The 25,622-nt window shown below is 44.9% G+C and overlaps 9 protein-coding genes across 9 annotated transcripts; 4 read left to right on the top strand and 5 right to left on the bottom strand.

Annotated features, from left to right (window-relative positions):
• Window positions 1-121: 121 nt before the first annotated feature.
• C8R40DRAFT_1261133 (S-adenosyl-L-methionine-dependent methyltransferase) lies at window positions 122-2,060 on the bottom strand (the record flags this gene model as incomplete). Its single annotated transcript, XM_046233823.1, has 8 exons — window positions 122-309; window positions 372-655; window positions 730-784; window positions 849-1,000; window positions 1,052-1,263; window positions 1,328-1,378; window positions 1,441-1,573; window positions 1,703-2,060. The coding sequence occupies 8 exons, from the start codon at window positions 2,058-2,060 to the stop codon at window positions 181-183; spliced, it is 1,374 nt and encodes a 457-aa protein (XP_046079089.1). The 3' UTR covers window positions 122-180.
• Window positions 2,061-3,413: 1,353 nt separating this feature from the next.
• On the top strand, window positions 3,414-5,506 carry C8R40DRAFT_1075185 (beta-lactamase/transpeptidase-like protein; the record flags this gene model as incomplete). Its single annotated transcript, XM_046226820.1, has 5 exons — window positions 3,414-3,950; window positions 4,003-4,491; window positions 4,544-4,639; window positions 4,701-4,840; window positions 4,897-5,506. The coding sequence occupies 5 exons, from the start codon at window positions 3,414-3,416 to the stop codon at window positions 5,504-5,506; spliced, it is 1,872 nt and encodes a 623-aa protein (XP_046079088.1).
• A 1,151-nt stretch (window positions 5,507-6,657) lies between these two features.
• Window positions 6,658-7,951, bottom strand: C8R40DRAFT_1269408 (NAD-P-binding protein). The gene is made up of 6 exons (XM_046234020.1): window positions 7,884-7,951; window positions 7,458-7,819; window positions 7,318-7,396; window positions 7,112-7,254; window positions 6,859-7,039; window positions 6,658-6,798 (listed from the first exon to the last, which is right to left on the bottom strand). The coding sequence occupies exons 1-6, from the start codon at window positions 7,934-7,936 to the stop codon at window positions 6,702-6,704; spliced, it is 915 nt and encodes a 304-aa protein (XP_046079087.1). The 5' UTR covers window positions 7,937-7,951; the 3' UTR covers window positions 6,658-6,701.
• Window positions 7,952-8,962: 1,011 nt separating this feature from the next.
• C8R40DRAFT_997233 (AAA domain-containing protein) lies at window positions 8,963-9,316 on the bottom strand (the record flags this gene model as incomplete). The annotated part of the gene is made up of 2 exons (XM_046236786.1): window positions 8,963-9,147; window positions 9,205-9,316. Coding segments are annotated over 2 exons (297 nt in total), but the record flags the coding sequence as incomplete, so codon positions are not given.
• Window positions 9,206-12,121, bottom strand: C8R40DRAFT_1225163 (P-loop containing nucleoside triphosphate hydrolase protein). The gene is made up of 10 exons (XM_046233305.1): window positions 11,258-12,121; window positions 11,122-11,197; window positions 10,906-11,067; window positions 10,446-10,851; window positions 10,204-10,387; window positions 9,919-10,144; window positions 9,794-9,861; window positions 9,637-9,729; window positions 9,430-9,578; window positions 9,206-9,370 (listed from the first exon to the last, which is right to left on the bottom strand). Exons 1-8 carry the CDS (start codon window positions 11,803-11,805, stop codon window positions 9,675-9,677), a joined length of 1,725 nt encoding a protein of 574 aa, XP_046079085.1. The 5' UTR covers window positions 11,806-12,121; the 3' UTR covers window positions 9,206-9,370; window positions 9,430-9,578; window positions 9,637-9,674.
• Window positions 12,122-14,852: 2,731 nt separating this feature from the next.
• Window positions 14,853-15,689, top strand: C8R40DRAFT_1178366 (S-adenosyl-L-methionine-dependent methyltransferase; the record flags this gene model as incomplete). Its single annotated transcript, XM_046232860.1, has 2 exons — window positions 14,853-14,946; window positions 15,001-15,689. The coding sequence occupies 2 exons, from the start codon at window positions 14,853-14,855 to the stop codon at window positions 15,687-15,689; spliced, it is 783 nt and encodes a 260-aa protein (XP_046079084.1).
• Window positions 15,690-16,698: 1,009 nt separating this feature from the next.
• On the top strand, window positions 16,699-17,845 carry C8R40DRAFT_1136763 (uncharacterized protein). Its single transcript, XM_046229393.1, has 7 exons — window positions 16,699-16,916; window positions 16,960-17,076; window positions 17,129-17,150; window positions 17,203-17,299; window positions 17,374-17,489; window positions 17,552-17,643; window positions 17,700-17,845. The coding sequence occupies exons 2-7, from the start codon at window positions 17,072-17,074 to the stop codon at window positions 17,788-17,790; spliced, it is 423 nt and encodes a 140-aa protein (XP_046079083.1). The 5' UTR covers window positions 16,699-16,916; window positions 16,960-17,071; the 3' UTR covers window positions 17,791-17,845.
• Window positions 17,846-21,103, bottom strand: C8R40DRAFT_1136760 (drug:h+ antiporter). Its single transcript, XM_046229392.1, has 14 exons — window positions 21,014-21,103; window positions 20,578-20,929; window positions 20,441-20,508; window positions 20,254-20,336; window positions 20,166-20,204; window positions 20,039-20,108; window positions 19,782-19,870; window positions 19,307-19,692; window positions 18,978-19,247; window positions 18,835-18,919; window positions 18,548-18,772; window positions 18,318-18,485; window positions 17,979-18,181; window positions 17,846-17,918 (listed from the first exon to the last, which is right to left on the bottom strand). Exons 2-13 carry the CDS (start codon window positions 20,715-20,717, stop codon window positions 18,032-18,034), a joined length of 1,773 nt encoding a protein of 590 aa, XP_046079082.1. The 5' UTR covers window positions 20,718-20,929; window positions 21,014-21,103; the 3' UTR covers window positions 17,846-17,918; window positions 17,979-18,031.
• Window positions 21,104-22,728: 1,625 nt separating this feature from the next.
• Window positions 22,729-24,715, top strand: C8R40DRAFT_886910 (uncharacterized protein). Its single transcript, XM_046236573.1, has 14 exons — window positions 22,729-22,877; window positions 22,930-22,942; window positions 22,997-23,051; window positions 23,114-23,170; window positions 23,230-23,376; window positions 23,488-23,518; window positions 23,593-23,668; window positions 23,730-23,774; window positions 23,834-23,890; window positions 23,944-24,003; window positions 24,060-24,220; window positions 24,289-24,309; window positions 24,365-24,548; window positions 24,661-24,715. Exons 1-14 carry the CDS (start codon window positions 22,828-22,830, stop codon window positions 24,661-24,663), a joined length of 960 nt encoding a protein of 319 aa, XP_046079081.1. The 5' UTR covers window positions 22,729-22,827; the 3' UTR covers window positions 24,664-24,715.
• The last annotated feature ends 907 nt before the right edge of the window (window positions 24,716-25,622 follow it).

Genomic DNA, 25,622 nt, shown 5'->3' with positions numbered 1-25,622 from the left:
TGTAAATTATTTGTGTCCTTTGCTCATTTAACTGTGTCACAGTTTACAAAAGCAATGAATTTATGGTACAAATCCTGACTCTCTCATAATATCACCCACCCTTTGTGTTGACAATATCTTCCACGACATTGAGAAACAAGCCATGTAGACATCATGAGCAAAGTCCATATCCAATACATCTCAAACTGCAGAGAACACCATTGCATTCATTAATCCTGGCTTCACATCCTCCAACTCCCATCCTGTTAAACTTCCAAGGTTGATGAACTCAGTTACAGTTCTCTCTTTTCCATTGAACAAAGTGAGCATCTACATAGGTTGAAAATCTGGTGTAAGCAAGCACCGCTAAAATCAGTCAAGTGAACCCTGACCTGCATATCAATCATAGTGATGAAACCACCTGCACCCATACCAAGATTTGCCAAAAGTGGGGCCGGCGCTTTGATGGGGTTGGACACATCTGCAAAGGGACCACTATATTTGCAAGGGTAAGCCATAATTTGCTCAAACACAATTAACTTGGATGAAGGTCCAGCAGCTCTGCGAAGAATTTTGAGGATAGTAAGACATTTCTCATCAGGCCAGTCATGCAGAATGAGACGCAGAAAGTATATGGCAGCGTTCTGCACTGGCTGGGACTCAAAGAAGTTTGTGACTTGGAAAAGAGAAGGTAAGTATGATGTGGTGGAATATTGAAGGACTAGAATCATGCTAGACCGAAACCATTACCTTGCAGAGTTACTTGTCCATCTGTGAGTGCTTGAGGCATTTTTTCTTCCCAGTACTAACCAAGACAAGTTTGTTGTTTTATGATGTTGATTAGAGCCATGATGGGGATTTAGACAAACCTGTTTGGCTTCTTTATTGATGATGGATTCCAAGTCCTGTATGACATAACGTAGATGTTTGTTTTGCTGCAAGATGGTGTAGGTTACGGAGCCAACACTTCCACCAACATCCACCACAACTGCATCCTCTTTCAGAGACTTCCAGTTGAATCCTAATATTGTCAGACAATGGGTTATTGTTACAACAGACATTCAATGCTTACCATTTGTGAAAATAGTAGCCGGAAAACGCTCGCCACCGCCAGTCATAGCTGCAGTTGCCCGGCGCAGACGACGGGTGTTCTCGGGAGCCACAAACCATTCGAAAAGACTGATGGAGCTGCCGATAGACATGTTGAATGGAGAAGGAAATTGGGTTGACTTGTCCTTGAGCCATGGGACAATTGAAACGGAAGCTTTCAGGCATTCGTCTGTCCTGAAAGTTGCATGTGCAAAGTAACCATAGGAAGACCGAAAGTTAAAGAGGAATTCAGACATACGCATGCCCGACAAATCCAGCAAGTGTTGCCCCTTCGAACTCAATGTCAGGACTTGATGGGAGACATGCATTAGTAAGTGTGTGTCAGATATTAGAAATGGAGAATGATCTAACTTTGCCTCTATTTCGTTTAAAGAACGGGATTTAATGAGAAGAGACGAAATTCGATTGTTTGCAAAGACATCCGGCTCAATCTCCTGAAAGATATGACGAGTTGATAGATAGCGGAGAATACGTGCTGTGGAATCTAAGTTAGTAGGGAATTTTGGAATATGATGACTCATGAGAGATTTTACACAAGTGCTCGGTAGCAATATTGGTTTTTGTTCCAAGCTCTTTGGTGTGTATACCCTATAAGGTGGAAATAGTTCAACACATTCATAGAATAATGCCCAAATATCACTTGCCTGTGCTCCTGCACCCTGCAAAATATCAGCAACATGAACGTCCACACAGAGATTGAGTGCAGTAGCAGTGTATGCTCCAGTAGCATGCTCTTGTATGCTTTCAGCTGGTGCCCGTACAGTAGCAATGATTTGGTGTGCTGCTGCAATAATCAGGCAAGTGGATTCATTCACAACAGAGTTAGTGTCAAGTGGGCTAGGTGTGAATGGCTGGCTCAGCAAAGGGAAAGCAACTCCTTGATGATTGTACTCGGATAGAAGAGTTTCTATCCCTGAGTACAGAATAGTAGCAAGCTCAGTAAGTGGGTTGGCATAATTGGCAGCATCCATGTTGTGGTCTAAAGGAAACAACCCACAAGTGATTGAGGCAATTTATATTAGAAACTGGCATCTGACATGACAGAGTTTGATGGACATCTGTGGAACCCACACTGGCCCCACAAAATCTGAAACCTTGAACAGAAATACAGAGATGGATCACAGTAAATGCAAAAAACACCTGAACACAAAAGACAACAATAAGTGCTAGGAGATACTCTAGGGCCATGGGTCCACAGACAATCAATACACATCTGCAAAACATGGATGTTTGCCAGAGCAAGGATACTGGCTGGAGAGCGCTGTCCAGCACTGAAAGCACTCCCAGCAGTATTGATCAACCGCTGGGAGTGCTTTCCCAGCTATTAGCCGAAAATCCAGGTTTTACAGATGTCAGCTTCACTCTTTTGGTCATTATTATAATATATGCATTTACATTATGATTGCTGTGATGACATTCAAGTCACCAAAGTTGGATAGTAGTGCATGCTTTGAGTATTTAAGCATGTAGTGGGAAAGTTTCTAAGCCTATGCAAAACATATCACTGAAAAAAATCAAGTTTAAGTTCAGTGTGATGGGCAATTACAGATCATGAACTTTCACAATTACTGTAAGCTACAATAGAAAATTCAAAAAGAGTACCATCCAAGAAATTTATATCAGTTTGTACAATTTAACAGTGGCTATAAGTAGTTTTGACTATCTCACTGTCACACTCAAGTTGGCAATGCCGGAAACCTGCTAGTGTCTATTGTAAATATTCTGGTGACTCCTAGAACAACCCCAGCCATAAGCTAACACTACAACAAACCATGTCATAAGGGGAGAAGTCTGTACATCTGTTTCATCAGACAAATGGACATATGAACCCTTCAAATTTTGTGCATCAAGCTGGATAAAATTGTTGGGAGCATGTTCCGGAATCCGAAGACACGGGATGTTGCTGGATGATTACCCAGAAATTGGATATGTTAAAGATTTTTGACAAGTTCAAGAATATAACTTTGCTGGGGATATAGTCTAAAGACCGATATTACTCAATAATTACGTTGAAATTGGATGTGTTCGAAAGCTCAAGAACATTATTTGACATATCTGACAGTATCAGTCATATTGTTTTCAAATTCACATTGCTCATGAATAGTGCTTCATCTTACATGTCAGAAGATAGATTATTTTACTCTCTGCTTCTCACTCCCCTTTACCCAATTTCCTTCACTCCTCTATCTTACTTCTGACCACACTACTTGAACAACGTGGCCATGAATTCCACCAGAATTCCATTGACTAGCCTGGGAAGATATATTCCAATTTCCATCAATACAATTTTCTTTCACTTACCAACCAGTCACCTACATATCACCATGATTGTCATCCTTTCTCTCTCAGTGCTATGCTTTGCGGGATGTTCCCTCGCAGCTCAAATATCCTTCTCAACACCCTCCCACCAGGATGACACCCACAATGTTTTTATAACTCCCGAGATCAACAACTTTATTGAAGGTATACTCGAAGAATACAATTCTCCTGGACTCTCTCTCGCCTTAGTTCGTCGTAATGAAACATCTTCCACTGGATGGCTCATGGAATTCGGCTCTTATGGAACTGCCAAGGCAGATGGTTCCCCAGTTACTCCTGACTCATTGTTCGCTATTGCATCAAATAGCAAACTGTTCTTATCGCTCTCAGTCGGGTTGCTCATTGAGAACCAAACTCTTGCTGATCAGACGGGGAGGGAGCTTTCCTGGAGTAGCCGAGCCATAGATGTGATTCCGCAATGGGGTCTGATGGATGAAGACATGGAACGGATTGTGAATATACAAGATATGCTCTCACATCGCACAGGAATGCCCCGACATGACCTGTCTGGTCGCCCATTACAAGGCGGTGTTGCGGAGATGGTAATATTACATTTAACATTCTGATCAAAGCTTTGTTGATTTATCCTTTAAGATATCAAACCTTCGCTACCTACGCCCATCTGCAGAGGCTCGTGAGACATGGCAGTACAACAACCTAATGTACGAAACACTTTCCTACCTCCCCGAACTTCTACTCGATCAACCATTCGAATCCTACGTCGCCGACCACCTATTCAACCCACTCAATATGTCAGCCTCGACCTATTCTGTGGCCATCGCCGAAGAATCTAGTGAGCACATGGCCCACGGATACATGCGTTCAATGCGGGACGAGATCACCGGTGTGAGCGGCATACTGACTCCAGTGGTACCGTACTTTTCTCGCCCAGGGAATGAGAAGATCTGGGCTGGAGCTGGAGGGGTTATAACCAGTGCCAGGGATTTGTCTGTGTGGGTTGCTATGCTATTGGGGAATGGGAAACACCCATTTACAAATGTGACTGTTGTACCTGAGAAATTGATACAGCACATCGCAGAGGGCGTGGCTGTGATAGACGGTACTCCTTCATATCCTGAGCTGGTAAGTCATGCTATTATCTATCTTGCAATGTCCTTATTTTTTTTTCTTTCAGAGTGCATCAATGTATGGCGCTGGGCAGGAAAGATACACCTACCGTGGACATGACCTTATTGAACATGGAGGTTCCAATCCAGGATTCAAAACACAGGTAAATCTATAATATTTATGCAGACCTGTTGACATAATAAGAGGCCTGATTGCTTTCTTAGGTCACTCGTTTCCCAAATGACAACCTCGGCATTGTCGTACTCTCAAATGATGAAGATTTCGGGACTGAAATTCACCAAATTGTGATCAGGCGCATTGCCGATGAAATCCTTGGTCTCGATCCTTTAGATTGGAAAATAAGGTTAGTCCAATGAATGGATTACTGGGTTTCATGCTCTGAGCTCATATATAATCCAGGCTGCAAGCACAAAGACAAAAATTCAATGCAGAGATTGTCAAAATGGCTCTTCCAAGGCCTGAAGCACCCCATCTTCCTACAGCCCCAATTGCTTCCATGGAGGGTGCTTCATTCATGCATCCCACTTACGGACTTTTACAGCCATGCTATATTGAACCTGGTTCAAACCAATCTTATAGAAGTCCTCACTCAGAATGCACCCGCATAGTCACAGATGAAGTCACTCAAGAAATCATCAAATCACCTCTTAGTCACAACTCCACTCTAGAGGATACACTGGCTATACCCACACTCATCATACCTTACAATGGATTCTTTGTTACACACATCATGCTCCGCCATTTCTGCGGGAACCTTTTCAATGGCTCGATCATATGGAGCAATTGGGTAGTGAGAGAGAAGGAGGGATATCACCAGAATAATGAGAATGTCGGCAAAGATATCATTATTGGGTTTGACAATAGGTTCGAGGTAGAGTGGGTGCATGAAACAAAATCTGCTCGAGGAGGACTTGCTTTCAAAGGTGGTTTTTGGGGAAAGGGGAAGAAGGCAAAGGCACCAATGGGAACAGGGAAAGAAAGTGCAGAGGTGTGGTTTGGCAAGGTATAGCGCAACTTATAAGCCTTTTCAGAGAATTTTCAGACAATAAACATCATATGAAGCTAATGTAATGTCGATGTATAGTGAAGAGAACATTCAGAATTAATTGTCTTGCGGCAAAATCTCTAAAGCTCGAGAGAGGGTCCGTGCACCACAGGTTCTGGACCAATGTCCTTTTCACACTTCTACTTGCTTGACTTGTCTGGCTTTACTCGCTCACCGTCCACACAATTTATTCAAAAAACGGAATTGAAATGGATTATCACGTTCTAGTTTTGAAGTTCACCATCTCACTGGCATTTGTTACGGTCATGTTCCATATTTCTTTTTGATTGTCATCCAAAGTCTCTGAAATAGACCCTAATGCTGAACCAAATAACAAAATTGGCCAAGATCCCCCAGTGTGTAAGCTTTTTCATCATCAGTGTTCCAACATCAGTATACACAATCATATACTACAGATGTCGACTTGAAGTGTTTCGAGATCTACTGTGAACCTCCAAATACGTGGGGGTTTGTCATTGACCACAAGGAAGGTATCAAATTGAGCAACACGACCATCGCGACCCGCCTTACCATTCTAATTAGATACGAAGAACGAGGTCCCGGAACCCTCCAAGACTTTGTTTTTTTTCAGATCCATTCTCAACATACACGTCTTCCTCCCAGGAAATCTATCACTTGGACCCAAATGCGGAGATATGTGTGAGACATCCATTTGTTTCCTGATGAAGATGATAGCGAGTTTATGAGTAAATTGTGGAAGATCTTGGTTGATGAATATCCAGGACTTCTCACTTAACCAGATTATTTGTGGTTGCGGTATATAGATTGCTTCAATGAGAAAGTAAAGGAGGTGAGGAAAACAAAACAGAAGTTGGATGGGGCAAAAGGAAAAATAAATGGGGACAGGTAAATGGGGAAGGGGAACAGTAATCATATAGCTTAGAGCAGCTGTATGTTTATTTGAGCCATGACAATAACGTGGCTATTGCTGGTTATCTTTTGGCGGGAATAGCAGTAGAGAATAGCAAGAGATGATAGCAAGATGACGCCAATGTGAAAGTACCGATTCATAAAAAATATAACATGCATATATCATATTTGAATGCCTCCTCAACCTCTTGATCATACACGAGCTTCTACTGACTGTTGCTTGGGGCCGTCTTGAACAATACATATACTTATGTACAAATACGGTTAATCATACTACAAATCGTGTAACAAGCATGTCTTTCTCAACAATATCCTTCTTCCAGTCCCGCTCTACTTCTTCCAAATCCCAATTCGCCGATAGAAATCTAGAGGATACCATTATATCAGAAGATTGAATCTTGAACCATTGGGAACAGGATTTTCACCTTCCTGAAAGAAAGTCGAACCTCCCACTTCCATCTGTCAATTTCAGGATTATTGCAGCTGGTAGCTGCAGAGTATCACTTGCAGTTGGCTCCCATTTTGGAGCGGGTCCTGCCCTCAGTGTTGGAGCTTGGGTAAGGATCCTGCCAGGATGAATAGTGAAGCTCCTGACTGAAGGATACTCTGCATAACCCAGGATTAATGGCTATCTCTCTGAGGTGCCAATTGGGGCAGATTGTAGGACAAGATGCTTACCCATAGCAGTGTATTCAACAAGCCTATTCAACGCCGACTTGGAAACCGAGTAGGCGCTTGCAAATGGTAAGCTCGCCTGGCATGCCAATGATGAGACGGCGACAAATGATCCTCCAGTCTTCTCGAGCTGCGGGAGGGCATAGCTGAGAGTAGCAGAGCAACAAATTACATCAATTATACACATGAATCATCCATTAAACACTAACTGTGCGACGTTGTAAGGTCCTCGTACGTTTACTTCCATTATTTTCCACCAGTCATTATAGGGATCTCCCTCCGTGAAACCTAATCAACAAAAGAAATCTCAGAACGCAAAATTCTGATTTTTGTTTGATGTGAAACTTACGTTTGTCCCAAGACCCGCCAATAGCCGCATTCGCGACAGCCACATCAAGGTGACCGTACTTCTCAATGACCTTCGCTACGACTTGTTCTATGTCTTTAGGGTCTGAAACATCAGCTGCCAGTGCAAGCACCTCCGCTGATGTTCTCGATGATCCAGTTTCGGTAAGGATGCGAGCCTTAGCTTCATCCAGTGTATTTCGATACCTGGACACAATAATGACTGTAGCTCCTGCCCGAGCGTAGAAGGAGGCGATGGAATAGCCTATTCCTTTGGAGCCGCCGGCAACAAGAATGACTTTGTTGCGGAAGGTCGAGCTGAACGAACCAGAGAAGTAGGGCTCTGGAGAGATCGCATCGTAGACACTGCACAAGATGTTGTCAGATTTTTGTCTTCACAAGTGTACTGCTGCGTACTGGCCGTACTCACTCATGTCGATTGGTCACAGGAAGGTTTTTGATCACAGGGGGTGCAGATGACATTGTTGAGAGGTGAAGGAACAGTTGAAAAAGTTGCAGAAAAATAGAACCCTCTTTATAAGAAATGTACTGCTCCGACCTCACGCCGACACGCTCATGTTTAATAGATTCATCTGTGCCGGGCCCAACAACAGTTTGGGAGAGCTTGGGGCCTTAGGTCCATTACTTAGAGTCCGGGCGGTTACGATTGCTCCGACATAGATCCGAGCTAGTACTAGCTAGTACTGTACTGTACTTACATTGAAGGACACTCATTTACTCTATACAATGAGCAAAAATAGGAACTCTTCCAATCTGCCTATATTGCAACCCCATCAACATTTTGAATCAAGAAAGAATTCGGTTCTTTCGCCTTTTGACTATCGTCCAGCAGTCACCTCCATCTTCAGGAGATGGTTGGAACGAGACTCCATAGTCATTAGAGTGCCAGGGTGCCCATTCTATATACAACGGATTGGATTGGTGTACAAAGTGCTGATCAGGTGAAGAATAATCCTTCATGAACGACTGAGGTAAAACCGAATTCTTTGCAGCTAGTCGTGGAGATTGACAGGTATGTTGGAGGGGAGACACCACGGAGCTATTTTTATATACAGCATCTACCCACACATTGCGTTTTGGAGCTTGCTTTCTGCCAGAGGAGAGTAAAGAGTAGCGGTTATGTATGAGGCCTGTGCTAGAGAGTGTTGGGAAATGTCGGTCATCTTTCCTGGAAGGCGGAGCTTCAATAACAGTGTTGATGGTTGCGAACTTGGGAGCTATAGGCAGAGGTAATCGTGTGACAGGAACTGGAGTGCCAGGGCTGGGGGAGATAATCCTCTTCCGAAATAGTGCACTAACATCGAAAGTTCTGGGGATAGTCGGACCGGAACCTCCAGAACCAACCGAACGAGAAGATCCACTGTTGATAAACTTCCTAGCCGTCGCAATCGCAGGATCTACCTTCGATCCTGGAGCGCCAGGAAGGTCAACTCGGGAGTTTGTTATATCCATAGCGTCAACCCAGACGTTTTTACCCCCTTGTACAGTCCAATATGCGGAAATCTTCCCGACAAGTGTGTCTCGAGCGACCCCTTCTAAGAAGGATTGACTAGACACGATGACCATACCGCGGCGACATCGAGTTAGCATGACGTTCATTCGCTGTGGCGAGTGCAAGAATCCAACGTGGGCAGAACGGACAACGGAGAGAACAACATAGTCAGCCTCGTTCCCTGATTGCAATTATCAGAAACGTTATGGCTAGTAAATAAAAAAAGGATGTTGGTCACCTTGAAAGCTATCTACATTGAACACCTTCTCCCATGGAATATTTTCCTGCTTGAGCTGTTTCTCTATAGCAGCCCGTTGTGCATCATATGGAGTAATAACACAAAAATCCTTTTTCTGATAATAATTCTTAATCAGATTCACTATCACCGAAATTTCGCCCAGATTCTGCCGTTTTCCAGTCAGTCTCAAGTCCAGGAAATGAACGGATTGGTCGAGCAGCTCACAATCCAACTGACCCCGCTTCTCTCCTCCACTCCACGAGGTGTATCAACAAACCGCACACAACTGTACTGCGTAATGCTATGGAATGACTTCAACTGATTTTCATAAACTTTCATTGAAATGAACTCTCCGAGGGGCACTGGCAAACGATCTAGAAAGGGTTGAATGAGAAGTTTTTTTTTCCTGATGCTGTTCGTTCTTTGACTTACATTGAACATCAAGAAAGTAGCTTGTTGGTTTCAAGTACTCAATGTCGAAGATACTTTGTAGAGTTTTTACCCTCTCCTGACCAAATGGTGGTACTGAATGAACGAGAAATGAGACTATGACTTGACAAGAGAGGACGTATAATTGGAAAAGAGATACTCGCATTGCTTCGAATCGCCAAAAAAGCACACCTTGACCAAAGATCTTCTGAATTTGTGAAAGATATGCTACACGTGGGAAATACTGAATTAACACAAATACTGGGGGAGCACTTGACGGCGCACCATGTATTCAAATACATTGATCTGAGACGCTTCATCTATAACGAGCCTTTCGACAGATACAACGCGAAAAAGACCATTACTCTCTAGAGCGGCATTCGATAAGAGTCCAAGCGTCGAAAGGATCACTGTAGAACTGCCAATTAAACGACTCATTCCAAGGACATTATCTGGTAGCTCGTCCGTGCGGATCAATCTTGCAGTTATTTTTTCATAGATGTGTTCGTGCCTGAACATGAAGCAGGTTTGGTCGGCGGCAAGTGACGAATAAACTACAGATGGACTCACCATTCAACGTAGAATTCCTTCGAGACAATCAATTTGAAGTCAACATCTCGCTTTAACAACTTTTCAGCGATATTCTTGACTGAGACGTTCGAATGTCCGATGATCCAAACGGGGAGGGAGTACATTTTCGACCAGACTTCGGCGGCAGAAGATATCGTTGTTGTTTTACCTGTCCCAGGGGGGCCTAAAAGAAGGAAAGTGAGCGGAAAATAAAAGACAAAATGGCGGGATAGGTAACTCACCGTGTACAATTACTATCGGGTCATTTGAAGTCATCGCCGTTACCACCCTCGCCTGTGAATCATTCAAGTGCCGAACGTACGGCTTTAACGCGTTCGAATGAGTAGAACCTGTGAAATCCGGAGACGGGTACAGAAGGATTTGTTCATCTTCCCGTGTTCGAAACCAGAGATAACGAACAAAATCAGCATCGAGAAGTTTATCTTCATCTTTCAGAACCCTCAAAAGTAGTGTATCTCGAGCCTTTTCAGCAGGAGTAGGTTCGTCTAAGCCGACTATATGAACTGAAGAGATATCACTGGCTTCCGAGATCCCCTGTCGAAAGGCAATTTCTGTGGTTTTTCCCTTTGCGCGGACGGCTTCACCTTGATAGACCTTGCCAGTGCGGCTCACTACCTCGACGTATGACTATAGAAAACGTTAGCTGCTACTAGGTGGGTCACAAATTGGCCGCGGAAATACCTGTTTACTGACTCGCACCCGAGTCTTGTAGCGTGAATTTTGCAACTTCATTTTCCCGTCTTTGTTGAAGTCGTAAGACTCGTGTTCGCTATGCGTCACCCTTGGAGCCGCTCGGGCCAAAACATCGGTCTGTTGTAACAAAGTGCCCAGACACGAGAGTATCTATGTAGATGGACTTCAATGAGGGCAACATACGAGTGTACAACCAATACGTACATCTTTCCTTACATGACGTGTATCAACCTTTCGTACATTCTCAATTGGAACTCTTGCCACCTCCGACCTTCCAACTCTAGAGGAGAAATTCTGGGTCAGATGGGCATACTACACAGACAAGTAGCGTTAAACTAACTTTGCAGAAATCCACGCCCTCAAACACAGCTTCTCTACGGAGCCTTCTTGGTCGTTCTCGTGCCAAAGAGAGTCAACACGGAATGTATTATCGATCGCGCAAAGTTTTTGTACAACCTTCGATGGACGCCACGCGGAAGTACTAGAAGAAAAGAGTGTAGAAAGGTCCACGCCTCGGACATGATATCCCAGATTATGGCGAAGTCGAAGAGAAATCCGGGGCATACCAAATCCTGCTAAAACCGTGGTAGTGGATCCTAAGAATTTTTGAAAAACACGGTCTAGAGCCCCATCGCCCCGCGCATTTCCACCAACCTCGATGAGATACACAGCTATGTCGGTGGCGAAGGCAATATGGTCGATCGCCCCATCATCGAGCTGGGAAATGGAGACGCCGAAGACTCCAAGTTGAGTGTCAATGTCGCCATCCTTGGAAATAGAGACCTCGGACAGAGCTCGAGCTGCATGGCCAGCGAGTTGGCGCCGGTAGTAGTAGACGGATAGTGAGGAAGGCGGCAGTGGGAGAATTGTCTGGTTGATATTACCCATGCAAGTGAGTCAGATGCAAGTTGAGACTTTGGAATAGAGAGGGAGACGGAGAGGAAGGAAGTCAGGAAGTGGGCGACCAATTTACCCCACAACCACCTTAATGCTTGAAAGCATCCGCCTCATGCCTGATTGGCGCCAATTTGAAATAGTTGTACGTTCATGAGCACAAAGGATAAAGGAACTCAGCTACATAATAATTACATCTTACATTGAATTTCCATTCATACTTGACTTTTTGACTCCCTCTTCCAGACTTTGAAACACTTATGCCCTTAGGTAGATGCGTCTAGTGTGAAAGGTTGCTCTAAATTGTAAGTTCGTAAGTAAAGTCGATGAGGAAAGTTGTCGGAATTCTAGGAGACGTCACCTTGCCATGAGCATAGCCATATATACAAGGCTTCCGGGGATTCAGAGGGAACATTCTGAGCCATCCACCGTTATGTATCTGCCGACAGTCTAATTGGTGCTAATCAAAATGTTATGTATATGGGCGAAGGAGAAAGAGCCCTGGTACATCACATACCCCGCAAGAAGAGGGAAGAGGGGAGTCATGTCTAGCTGCACCCAGTTCGATACTTCGAGCGTGAAAAGTTGAGTGCGGGGATTCCAGGAGCGAGGAGTGCATTGATCATCAGTGGAGGAGGCCGGAGGAGGCGAAAGCAGAAAAAGTCAAGGGCGCAGAATGCCACGTGTTCTATCCACCTCACACCGCACGGTCATACGAAAAATGAAGGCGATATTCTATGATCATCAAGTAGATATAAACGTATACACTACAACATCATATCGCAACATCCCCATGACCTATAGCTACATCACCCCACACGGACATACAGCGTTTACCAAAAATGACGAACGGAGCCGAGCGAGAGTCTAGGGGCAGTCTAGGTAGTCGTTGCAGCTCCCCGCGCCTTAGTACTAGTCTTACTTACTTGCGGTTGATGAAGATGTACAAAACAGAAAGACAATACCATCGGGAGGTCTGTAATTTCTGTTACAAAAATAAGATAGATACGCGATATAACAGGACAATCTTGAAAATGGCCTTCTCCTTCGAGATCCGGGTCTCCCTCCCATTTTTAACGACTGATTGTCAAAATATAGGGGGCGAGCGCTGCGGGATTCATCCCTTACCGCTGCCATTGAGCTCGGAGCCTTGATTGGGCGAAGCGGTAATGTCATTTTGGGGGGAAGTTCGGAATATGGATGGTAAATTGGCAAAGAAAGGAGAGTGATTGACAGTGATGTTGATAGATGAATTGAGAGGAAAGGAGGAACCAGCGGAACGACCAGGAAATGAAGGATCCATTCTTGAATTTTCCCGAGCAGTATTCGATCGTTTGCAGGTAAAGGGACAACGGAAATATGAGAAGGAAGATGAGAATATAGCAACTAGAAATCACTTGTATGTGGCAATGGTTTATCTCAATCAGACAGCTAAAAAACCGACAATATTTAGTAGTGCTGAACGTACCGCTCCATCGCTCTCATACACCGTTCGCTCTCTCTCTCTGCGTCACTTCTGGCTACTCAAAATCCCTGTATTTTCTCCAGCGCTTGAACGTTCTCCAATTAGTTAATTGGGATTGAAGCAGTGACCACATCATTTTGAGCTGGATAGATGGCACATCAGCAGCGCTGGCATTACCTGCTGCCGAGACAGATGTTCTGGTGTGGTTTCGAAGTGTTTGTGATCTGCGCATTGGCTGCTTCTGCATTCAAATTCCAATATTTGTAGTGATTGAACGAATCAGATGGAAGTTTGTGAGGCAGAGGTCGGTCAGTATTGAGGTTGTTTGTATCGACGTCCAGATCTGTGAAGCAAGAAGAGGCGCGATCGCGATCTGCGGTCCGGGGAAACCAGCACGTGTGTCACCTAGTCCTACAGTTCATATTCTAACCCACCTAGCTCTTCCATTCAATCTCCTGCTCGTATCTACTCCCCCTCATTCTCTCTTGTGCTGCTTGCAAGTCGCAGAACTCAATCGTTCATGGTTCTCGCAACAGAAATTTTGAGACATAGAATGTATAAATACACAGCGCCAACTTCGCTGCTTACTATATATCCGAAGTTATAATCTATTATAATTCGGATGATTCGGATAGTCGATATCTTACATATGACAGGGCGCTCTTTGCAAATCCCAACGGATCAACTTGGCTTATCTGAGGAGGTGGTAGTTCTCAACCTTGTTCTGAACAGTTTACCCAGAGTTTACCCAACATAGTCGACGACCTACGATATCGGGGTTCGAGTTTAAATTATGTACACCGAGTTCTTCCCTATTCTTCCTGTCAACTCACCTCTATCATTAATCTCACTTGTGAAGTTCAAGATACATACTCCATCTTTAGCCCGACACTGAGGGCTGAAGCGCTGACCGATGGGTGGTCGGACTCTCCAAAAAAGAAAATTCCCTAAAATTTCAATTAGAGAAAGTGTACGCCGGTCCTCAGACAGCTCCTCAAGCCATCGGAGACCAGTTCGGAGATTGACATATGTATATGTACACTGTGGGGAATGCAGTAATAGACAAGCCATTTTTCAGGTAAAAATGGGCAAATTCAAGCATCGTGGAGCTCATTTCTACAGGGAATGAATACAAATTTTGCGCGGTGTTCGCATTCCATTCATCTCAAGACTTTATAAACAGAAAGACTCCGGTCTCAACCTCGAAGAAACAGCACCCGAACGACCTCGTCAACGCCGCGCGACACAGACATATAAAGACATTTGGGCATCAACCATGCTAGAAGTGTAAGTAGTATTCCATGACCGCAGATGCATGTATTACTAACATACCCGCCATCTCTCATTTTGACTGCTTCAATTTGCTTAGAGCCGACCAAAACCTTCAATCCAGTGTGGACACAGGGGTTATCGATTCAAGCTTCACTACAGAATCCGCCTATATTCTACCTTCGGATGAGCCCGAAAGACAACGGTATCCCAGATCCCACGTCCCTCTCCGCGCACTGCGCTGACTTTCTTCTCTCCCAACTTGCGCTACGCTTTCAAACTTAGACTTAACGAGCAAAGCCGATTCATGACCAAAGCCGTATTCGGTGGAAGGTTGATATCTGTACCGTCCTTGACAATCTCACCTGGAGATGAGATTTTGGAAAGCGCGACTGGGACTGGTGGGTCGACAATAAGAATGAATTGAATATATTACTTGACGATGGAACTTGCAGGTATATGGCTCCTCGACCTCGCTCATCAGCTTCCTCTTACAATATCCCTAACCGGAATCGACATCTCCACACGTCTGTTCCCCAAGCCTACAACCTACCCCTCCAACATCACATTTTCCTCTCAATCCATCACCGACCTCCCCCCATCCTGGTCTAACCGCTTCACACTCATAAACCAGCGTCTTCTTACAGGTGCTCTAAGCAAACCCCAATGGATCCAAGCACTAACTGAAATTTTTCGTGTCCTCAAACCGGGAGGGTGGATCCAATTCATGGAGACTGGTCCAACCCCCAATGCATATAGTGGAGCTAAGATGAAGAGAATGGTGGATTCATGGGCTTCGTTATATAGAGCGAGAGGACTCGTTCCAGAAATTCAGGACGTACTGGGACAATTGATTTCGGAAACTGGCTTCATAGAAGTGCAGAAACGCGTAATTCCCCTCCCATTGAGTCCCGGAAGGAATTCGAGCTCCTTGTCGGATTCAGAATTAGACCACTACGAAGAACATAAGAAGAACATTATTGGGTTCTTCGTAGCTGCAAAACAACCATTCTTGATGGCAGGGTTATTCAAGGATGAAGGAGAATTTGATCAGGCTTTAGAGGAGATGCGGGAAGAGTGGGATGCGTCGGAGGGATGTTGGTGGGAATGGGCAGTCTTTTATGCAAAGAAGCCAGAATGCTAATTGAGGGGTAGGTCATTATTTTCAGAGAGCAATTGTATTTTGAAAGAGTCTATCAGCCAATTGTCAACCTTACTGCAAAAGAAGATGCGGACGAGTTGGGGAAGACCAAGGTCAATTGATTTATATATAGTGAGGGATGAGAAAGTCTTCGTTCTGAGGAGTAGAAAGTTGCTACGAGAGTCAAGTCCATTGTTCACCGTCACCGTCATAGTACCACCGTCCCCTTCGTTTTTTGCCTCGGTCTTGCTTGTTCACGGAAGGCTGAGCATTCCACGCCATCTTTTGACTTGACAATAAGAGCATAGAACGTGTCAACGAACGTTGCCAAAAGATCATGACAGAACTCATGTCAATCAAGACGCCTCATGGAAAACTCGCCGTTGGTCGCCTTTGTCTTTCATCAAAGCCTTAAATGGTTCGCCGCTGGTACTCATGTCACAATAACTATATCTCTCAGGATGAGCTCTTCCGTGAGCTCCTCCAACATCGAGGACGGATATCCGTTCCCAATCTTCTCAGCTGCTCACAGCGATGCCCAAGACTTTGCTATCCATTCGTGGTCAAACTCGATTGAAAGATCTCATGGTCGGTCAGATCACTTCAACGAGTTTGAGACTGCCGTTCATCGTCTTGGAGTATTCCAAAAAGGCGTTGGAGATGTCAGCTCAAAAAATAACAGCGCTGACAATGGGAATGTCCAATGGCCGCATTGGCGAAGTAGTCACCTCGGATTCAGCTCAAAATTTAAAGGAGAATTGGCCGATCTTGTAACCGAAGTGAAGGAAGGGAATGAAGAGACGACAAACGGGGTTCAGAAAGAAAAAGAAGTCGACAAGGTCGCTAAGAAGACTATCAGCAACCAGAGGAGGGTTGAAGAGTTTCAGGAGATTGCATGGAGGGAGAGTCACCGCGAAACGAGGTGAGCGCCTGTAGCTGGTTCGGTATACGTGCGAAATGCTTACCTCATTCATCCCAGCCAGTCGGCTCCCGAAAGGGAAGCACGTGGTAAGCTCGGCCGACGTCCTTCACGGTCCTAGGGCTTCATCCAAGTTTTGTTTCTTTACTATCCTATCTTACTGTATCCTTCAAGCTGCAATCGAAGGCTCGCAAAATGGTCTACAACGAGGAAACCAACCCTCAGTCTTGAATAGTCCGCGAAATTTCGCCAACCCGCCGTCAGCAACAGTACCGATATGGATAAACTTGTGGTTTCTATTTTCTACCATGGTACGTCCAAGCTTTGTCTCGATGTATTTCGCTGACCGTGTAGCTTTTGATTTGTTGCTACGACTTCCACTCACCTTTTCCTGCCCTTAATCTGCCAAATCGCGATTTCAACTGCAATTATCTATCCAAAGGTTGGTATCTGGGATTTATGGGTGATGAGGTGCGTATCTTACCAGTTTTTCATCACCTATACTGAGTTTGCTATTTCGCAGAGCCGGGACTGGGGAAATGCTTGTCTGTAATCTTGCTATGTCAATTTCACTAAACAATTTCGAATTTCTGTCAGTTTGAGGAGATCGTCCTCCAGAAATTGGAGATTGTTCTCTCCAAATTACCGATCGATATTCCCTCCAACCATTGGTTTTCCGATCCCATTCATCAAGGTATGCAGTGAGGCTCATGCAACCTCATCCGATTTCTAAGAACACTAAACTTGAATAATGACACAATCTCGTAGTATTTCCTCATGCTACAGAGGTAGCGTTAAACACTGCCTATCTGTTCCTTACGCTTGCCGGCTGGACTCCGGCGTTGCTTTTCGCTCTTTCCTCCGTGGTGCTTACCTTGGGGCAGGTTCGTATTATCGATATCAACATTGTGTTGCCACTCTGAATTTTTGAAAACATCTATCACAGACTATATCGCTCTGTATCCAAGCCCACTTTTATCCTAATTTTTTATCCAAAGCAATCCACTTGTCAACCGTATCCTGGAGCTTAGTTTTAATGTGCGTATCTGCTTTAAACAGGGTCTCCATCCAACTAATATCATTTCTTATGACAGATTCCGGGTGTTGATTCCCTCACTAGTCATGTTTGTAATCTGTAGGGAGCTTTGCCGTCGTCTGGTGGAAGTTCGACAACTTTTGGGGTAATTTTGAGACCTAGGGCGGAGGACATCGCCCACTAAAAGGATCATTTGCAAATGATATGTATTGTCAATGCGAAGAGGATATGATATGTGCTATGCTCGCTGCGTTTTGATATGTATGTGGTCTGTGAAGTTAGTGGATGATTCCCACTTGAGATCCGGAAAATTATGATTAAGCTTTTTCCACGTCAGCAGGACCGCCATTTGCGTCAACATCCTCCACGTCGTTGTGCCTAACGGAACAGTTAACTATATATGAATTGCAAGAATGAATGAACAACGTACTTGTCAGAAAGATACATATCCTTCACGAATAACGATAGCCCGACAGGGATGACTGCAACAACCGTTGCGACGATTAGGAGAATTTTCATCGTGTAGTCGTATGATGTTATCTGTGGAATTAATGATGAACGTTTATCAAACAAGACAATAGTGCGTAATAGCGAAATAGCGGAAAACGTTGATGCACAGCATTGAGTGCAAAGAAGTTGCAAAGAGAAGACAGAGGGCGAGAAATGAAAGACGCACGATTCCGTTGTAAACCGCTTCATCAGACCTGTATGTCACCGCGGTGACAATACTGGAGTAAATGGTATCGATTTCCGTCGAGTTGAGAAGACCGTTGAGATTCTGCGACAATTGCTTCGGCATGTAATCCCTCCAGATGGCAGCAGCAAGCGCAGAGCCTACAGCGTTCTACGATAATACAACGATGTATCATTATCCCTAACCCGATACAAAATATTACAGAAACTCACCCCGATAGCTGCCCAGAGCAGTACGAACGCAGTGGCCGTTCCAAGATCCTGATGCCGCACACTACCTTGTGCGAGCAGCTGTGAGGAACAGGCAGCGATACCGCCTCCGAGACCTTGAAGGACTTGACAAATGACAAGGAAGCCGGTTGATCCATGAGCCCCTCTGGACTTGATCATTAAGCCAACGCCTAGAAGACGGATGCAGAGACCAAGGGTAAGTAGCCACTATTATGCGGAAGTGTTTCATGGTGAGACGCGTACTAAAGGCAAGATGCTGGAAAACGGACCTTGGTACGACGAGTGTAGGCTTGGACAAAGCCAGTAAGAATACCGAACACTGTTAATGCCAGGGTCTGAGTGTAGGCGAAATAGCTGAAATTGAATGTAATGAATCAGTAGTTGATATGAAATGTCATTTGCAGAAGTTCACTTTTGGTCGACCGTGCTCCAGTCTCTTGTGACGAAAATGAAGCTGTACTGGTACGTGTATTGAAGGTAGAACGACACAAAATCAAAGAACCCAATGAACGCCGGAAACAGAATAGTCGGGTTCTTGAAGAATGCCAGAGGGAACACCGGTATTTTGGCGACATAAGCTTCGTAGGGGACAAACCCGATAAGAATGACGCCACCGCAGACAAGCATGGCAATGATACTAGGCGAATTCCAGGTTGTGTAGGCACCATTAACGAGAGTGAGGCTAACGCATAGAAGAGTTTTCAGTCCTTAGCAAAATCAAGATGATTGGATTCCACTCACGGGACCAATAAACAAGCCCATCCCGCCGCGAAAATCAATAAACCCAACGCATCCATATCAATCAAGAAGTTCCAGAATTTTAGTAAGAATGGTTGATTGGAAACAATTCGAGGCGCATCGACCTCTCCGGTCGCGTCGTTGATGTTGGTAGCCACGACACCGAGCTTTTTCGCCCGATGTTGAGCCCAGTAAAGGGTGATTGTAATGGGAGCAACGGCGGCGGGGACGATTATAGCGAACATACCATAGCCCCATCTCCAGCCGGATTGGGCGAGGACATCGGCGGAGATGTTAGATGCTACTGCCCAGTTCACGAGGAATGGAAGCGAATAGAGGGAGGAGAGGAGGGAACGCCATCGCAGGTTTGTGACGTCTCCAATAATGATCTATGAGAGAATCATAGCATTAGTGAACTAATCCCCGAAGATTAAGCACAGGAGAAGTGAGAATGCTGAGAACATAGAAACAAACAAACCTGAATGAGAATCTCCAAGCATGAGTAGCCGACGTAGTAGATAATTCCACCCGCGGCGTAGGTGTTGATGTCAGTGCATGAGGCAAGAACTACGGATATGATGTGTTAGTGCTCTTCGGCGGTGATTTCCAGTAAGTAGAAGGACGAATGAGCGGAAATGATAACAGGCGATTGTCGGAAGACAATGAATGGATGAATATATGTTAAGAAGGGACGAAGCTGGAAAACAGCAACAACATTATCATAATTATACTCACGGATATAACCTAGGCAGTAGAAAAACACCAAGAACGTGAACGCCTCCGCACGGCCGAAGGTATCAGCAATCTAATTGTGTATAAGCACATGGGTCAGTCAGCATGACGGGAAGCATATCATGCGCACCTTGGCAGCGACAGGTTTCATACATGCTAGGATGATGGCCTGCGAGCACATTCAGCCGTTGTAAGTAGAGATAAGAATCGAAATTCACTTGAGCAGTAGCAATCGCGCCGAGAAGAGAATGCTGATTGAACGAAGACGTCGCGTATGTTTGGTAGGTGTAGGTTGTTTCGCCTGTCGATAGGAAATATGAGCACAATGTAACGAGAAGGATACACAAGGAAGTAGTACTAGACATCGACATCGACAGAGATTTGAATGAAGAAAGAGATACATACCGTCTAGCGAGTAAACATATGAGATGAGCGCAATGCCCACCCAGAACGCGATTCTAGACTTGGGTCCCCTGGTAGTAACCACGCGAAAATGAGCTCTACAGAGAGTGGTCATAGGGCTCCAGGAGGAGTTAACGTACCAGACACGTTGAACAGCCTCTACCTTCGCTAAACCCTCCGTCTGACCCTCCCCCGCGACGACTACGCTCTTGGCACTATGCTTCTCATTGTACTCGTCGGAAGAGCAATGATCGTGATTGAGCTCTGTCGTCGTATTCATGGCGAACGAGTGAAGATTCTAGACGAACAAGTCGGAGCAAGTTGTTCGAGTCTGATCAGAGTACGAGGGAGAGAGGAGTGTTATCAGATAATGGACGAAAAATTATCTGATAATCTAGCTCTTATATAGCCGCATTTGATCATTTTTTTCGCATTGAAATTTGAGGCGGTGTTCCTGAAGTACCTGACCATTGAGGATTTCTTCTTGAGGTCCTGGAAAGACAGTTTGACGTGTAGATGGGAAACCGCTACGATCTAGACATATTTTGTACGAGCATCCAACAAGTTTGTACTTGCCTATCAAGTTCCAGCGAAAGTAGTCGTAAATAGTCGTAAATGGCTTCGTTGAGACTTGACCATGATGACTGCGCAGGTCCATGAGAGGACCCCTGATTATACACTATGATCCCAGACGGTGGTTCGGACAAGACACCCCCCCAAATTTGGTCTATAGCCATAGGAAAATTCGGACAAAAGACCGCCATAGGCGGCAGCCAGAAGGAAAAATTCGGACAAAACACCTTAAAATTTACCATAAATTGCACCAGAAAATTCAATGAACCAAATTTACAACCAGTTGCACTTTGCCGGTGTCGGAAAATTTGGGCGCTTATACCATGGCCGGAGGGAAATTCGGACAAAAGTCCCTCCCAAAATTCTACTTTTGGTTCGGACAAAATCCCTCAGGATCAGGCAAAATTTTCATATGGGATCATAGGGTATAATCAGGGGTCCTTCCATGAGGCGCATGTGGTGATGAGTCGGCTAATACAGCCGATCTGACCCGACCTCGGCGTGCAATTGCTTTCGACCCGCTTTCGACCTGACCATGACTCGAGTCGTACATGAATCACGCGTGGACATGCGACATCACTGTGTACTTGATCCCAGGTGGTGTCAGTATCACTCGATCATGCTCAGCCAGGATATTGTAAATGTCCTTGAGTGGTCCGAGTTGAAGTTTGACTTTTCTGAACTGAAGCTCGCTGATAACTCCCTGTTTCCAAGAGGTACAAGCATATTTCCCTCTCCTTCTGCACTAGATACCACAGGTCTGACTATGTCCTCTTCGGACATATTTGATGTTTCGATGCATCTCTCATTGTCGTTCTGGCACAGTCTCATCAACATAAAATCTATAGCTTTTGACGCGATGGAGTCGTAGAAGAGCAATAACGATCAAGCCATTTTAGCTGTGCTGTCGACGTTTTATCGATATGGTTCTCATTCTCTTCGGGGCTACTACTAACCCTTGATCATCAAAGAGATGTTTGCTTTTGATCCCGAATATTAGGCTCCTCGTCTCTCCTCAATTCTAGGTCTCTTCTCGGATTCTCGATACTGTGGGTCTCGAACATATACTACGATGTGAAAGGCTATCTTCGCATAGTCTCCGACATCATTCATCCAGCAACCTCAAACAATCTGAACCATCTTCGTTCCTAGATGAGAACAGCAGCAAGGTATCTAGACTGATTCATTTACGTATAATCACCTACGGCACAACCAGTGAGCTCCTCTGTCATGACCCAGGAGCGCAATCTTGTCCAATCATTGTTGAAACTTTATGATATCTTGATATCAACAAATCAAGCCTCCACCTTCCGCTCTGCAGACTATGATTTCTTCAGCCCGAACTATCGCTTTCAACTTGAATGTTGCACTTCTTTGTGTGAGCATGGTTTCCCGTTCCTCCCACGCAGACTTGCTTTTCGTTTTCCAAGACTCTCATTGGACGTTACTTTCCAGACTGAGCTAGTCCTGGCTCCAGAATACTTCAGGTCGACAAGTGCTCGGCTTCGGATTAGCGTCCGGGTTTCAAGCACTCAAAACGTGTTGCGCATAGGTAGCACCGAACAATAATAAACTAACATAGTGCTCAGGATGAACGTGAGACGGGCTGAGATGGGCCCTCGGTGAGTACTGATGCTTTCATTCTGTAACATATCTGAATGTATTGGAGAAGCACCTACAGTTGAATCTTCAATCATCGACCTTGAGGTCGTTTCTGCGTCTGGAAACGAAACAGTTGTGATCTTCACATACTCGGTTAAGTTATTATATATACCGTCTAGTGATACAGGCTTTCGAAGGATATTGCCCCCATATCCATGTCTTCCCCACCCACTCCAGAGCAAGTCGCCCAAGCAAGCATCACTTTGTAAGTTTCTTCGCTTGAATCAAATAAGGATGAAATTCATTGTTTTTTCCAGCACAGGGCCGATCGTGAGTATACTCTATACATCTGAACACCTTCGTTCACTCAAATTGGATGTTGAGCTTATGGCAGGTTTTCTTCATTGGGGCTTGTTCGGAGCGTTCTTTACACAACTCTGTGAGTTGTCATCCTTCATATTTTTAGCAAAAACGTCAATACGAACCTTGAATTCTTGCTAGATAACTATACTTCCTCAAGTCGTTCAAAGTATGACAACTTTATCGTTAAATCATTCGGCATGAGAAATTTCCACGAGTCAAAACCGAACCTTTTTTCTGATATTAGTTTGCTTCAGTCTATGTGACAATCCTCATCCAGCTGAGCGCGATATTCTTCATCACCCATACCATCTGGGGAACCCTGGTTCTGAACTTTGGCGTTGTTGCGGTTGTTACGCACGTACCATGGTCGGTACCTCTGGCGCTGTTAACGACTGGTATATGTGCGTTCAATTTAGTGCCTTAGTTCTTGCAATCTCCCCTTTTTCTATAGGCTCCCTCTTTTCTTACCGGTAGATCACAGGACAGCTAATTTCTATGTACTCAATTTCTAGCCACATCACTGGCTCAAATGTTCTTTTCTTGGTATGTTCACCCCCCTGTTCCTGCCCCATATATTACTTGATATCAGGATCGACTGACGTTTTGGCTGATCACAGGCGCATATACACTCTCAGCGGAGGAGCGACTAAAGGAGGAGCAGTTTTGATAGGGTTTTTAGGCATCGCCATCATGGTGAGGATCGTTCGCTGTTGGCACATGATATCGAGTCTGAACAGGTTTAAACCCCATCAAGATATCGACCATGCAATTTTCAGCTTGTTTGGCATTCAATGTCAAGGTGTGTGTTGATTTTTGAATATAAATACGGACAAGATATATTGAAGCAAAATGAAACAGTTCTATCTCATTAGTCGCAATTTTGAGCTTGTGCCTTCGCTCAACAAGATTTCAGAGGTCGGTCTCGGGTCGCGGGTTTCTAAAAATTTACCTGTAAATCATTAGACTAGGTTTGGTTAGCATCCGCCGTCATAGGGGACTGGATTAACGGTGTTACCTTTGTGGTCATGGTAGGTTCCTTACTCGTAGTTCCTAATTTCTAGGCCAAGCTCATGTAACCCGTCAGATGCGTCGGGAACGAAAAAACTCTGCCTTTCCGCTCACCAAGGCTCTGTTAGACAGGATAATCATAAATTTCGTGGAATCTGGGTTGATCACTGCGACACTCGCATTAGCAGATCTCATTGTATTTCTTGTACTTCCTACCACAACTGTGCGTGTAACGTTGTGAGTTTTGAATCATGCGTCTCTCTTCCGAATAGTATTAACTAATAGATGCCTGTCACTCGGAACAGGGAATTTACATTGGGTCCTCTGTGAGCGATTTTCTTTTGAACAATCCGACCATTCAAATGAACATAACATTGCAAGATATGCCAATGTCATGATGGCCAACCTCAACAGCAGAGAAAAAATCGGACAAGCTGCACGCGCTCTGGAAATGAATACTTTTACATCTAGTTCTCATGGATCTCAGTCTCGACCCGCTGTCCAAATTATCCAGAACCCCAATACGTTTTCGACGTCTGTAGGTCATACGACGGACCTGGGAAGAGTGCGTCTGGATACCTCTGTCATTCACCACAGTGATGATGGTGTTTTGTATAATGTGAGTCGAATGCGTTCTGCTCGGACTATCTCGGTTCTCAGTGATGATGTGTGCAGAGTGACACTAATCTGGATGCAAAACTTGCAAGTCTGGCCTGAAGGACATGCTGAACGACTGCATTTGCTCTATGCAAATGAACACTTTATAATAGCTCGCGAAGAATATTTATAACCATGTGTACTTGTTTAAGCGTTTGTAACAGTGAGAATTTGTTTCCTGCACTGGAAGGGCAAACTTAATAGACTCCTGGAATTCTTGGAGTGGCAGCTCGGTGGCGCGCAGGTGTGGCGCGCGCTTTCGAGCATTCGATGACGTCGGCGGCTCCGGCAATCTTAAATCACATCTTAACATGCATTCGCATGTGAGCCTCCTTCGTCCGGCTCGGAGGGGGCCTTCGGCCCCTCCGATCCAAATACGGCTCACATGGGGTGCTCGCTTCGAAGTGCTAGATCCAATAGTCTTGGTCGGTGCTGGCGCACCTCCGTACTATGTTTGATCATGATTAATTAAATGATTGTTTTTGTTACGGGGCTACAGAGCACTACTTAAAAAGGAACAGCTCCCCGCCCCAGCATCCGCTCATCCGTACACATCCGCGGGTATTCCGACTCCGTGGGAGTTTGCGCGACAACAATTTGTATTTGTTTACTTCCCGGTTCAGCCCTCTAGCCAGATAGATAGATAGATAAATACGCGGCTCCGTCCGAAGACGGGGTCCCACAAGGGAACAGCCGGGCCCACTGCCTCCACTACAGCGAATGCTCATGCCACATGGTCATGGTAGACTGCAGCAAGTACAGTGGGGAAGTTACATGACTGCAGGTACACTGACATAGCTACTTGAATGTAATGTAGAAGTTAGGTACTGAAGGTGTTGTGAAATGCAGATGTAACTGAAGGGTCAGTTCATTTGAGGCCTGAGGTCCAAAAGCCCCATAGACAAAGCAAATTCCCCTATGGTCCAGTCTGTCCAAAGACGGTTTTTGATGGCCACCTCAGGATGATAACTGTGATGAACTG

This window comes from Lentinula edodes (assembly GCF_021015755.1).
Source record: "Lentinula edodes strain Le(Bin) 0899 ss11 chromosome Unknown C8R40scaffold_80, whole genome shotgun sequence".
Classification (NCBI taxonomy): domain Eukaryota; kingdom Fungi; phylum Basidiomycota; class Agaricomycetes; order Agaricales; family Omphalotaceae; genus Lentinula; species Lentinula edodes.
Note: the sequence above shows the minus strand (reverse complement) of the source record. Positions and strands in the feature narration are given on the sequence as shown.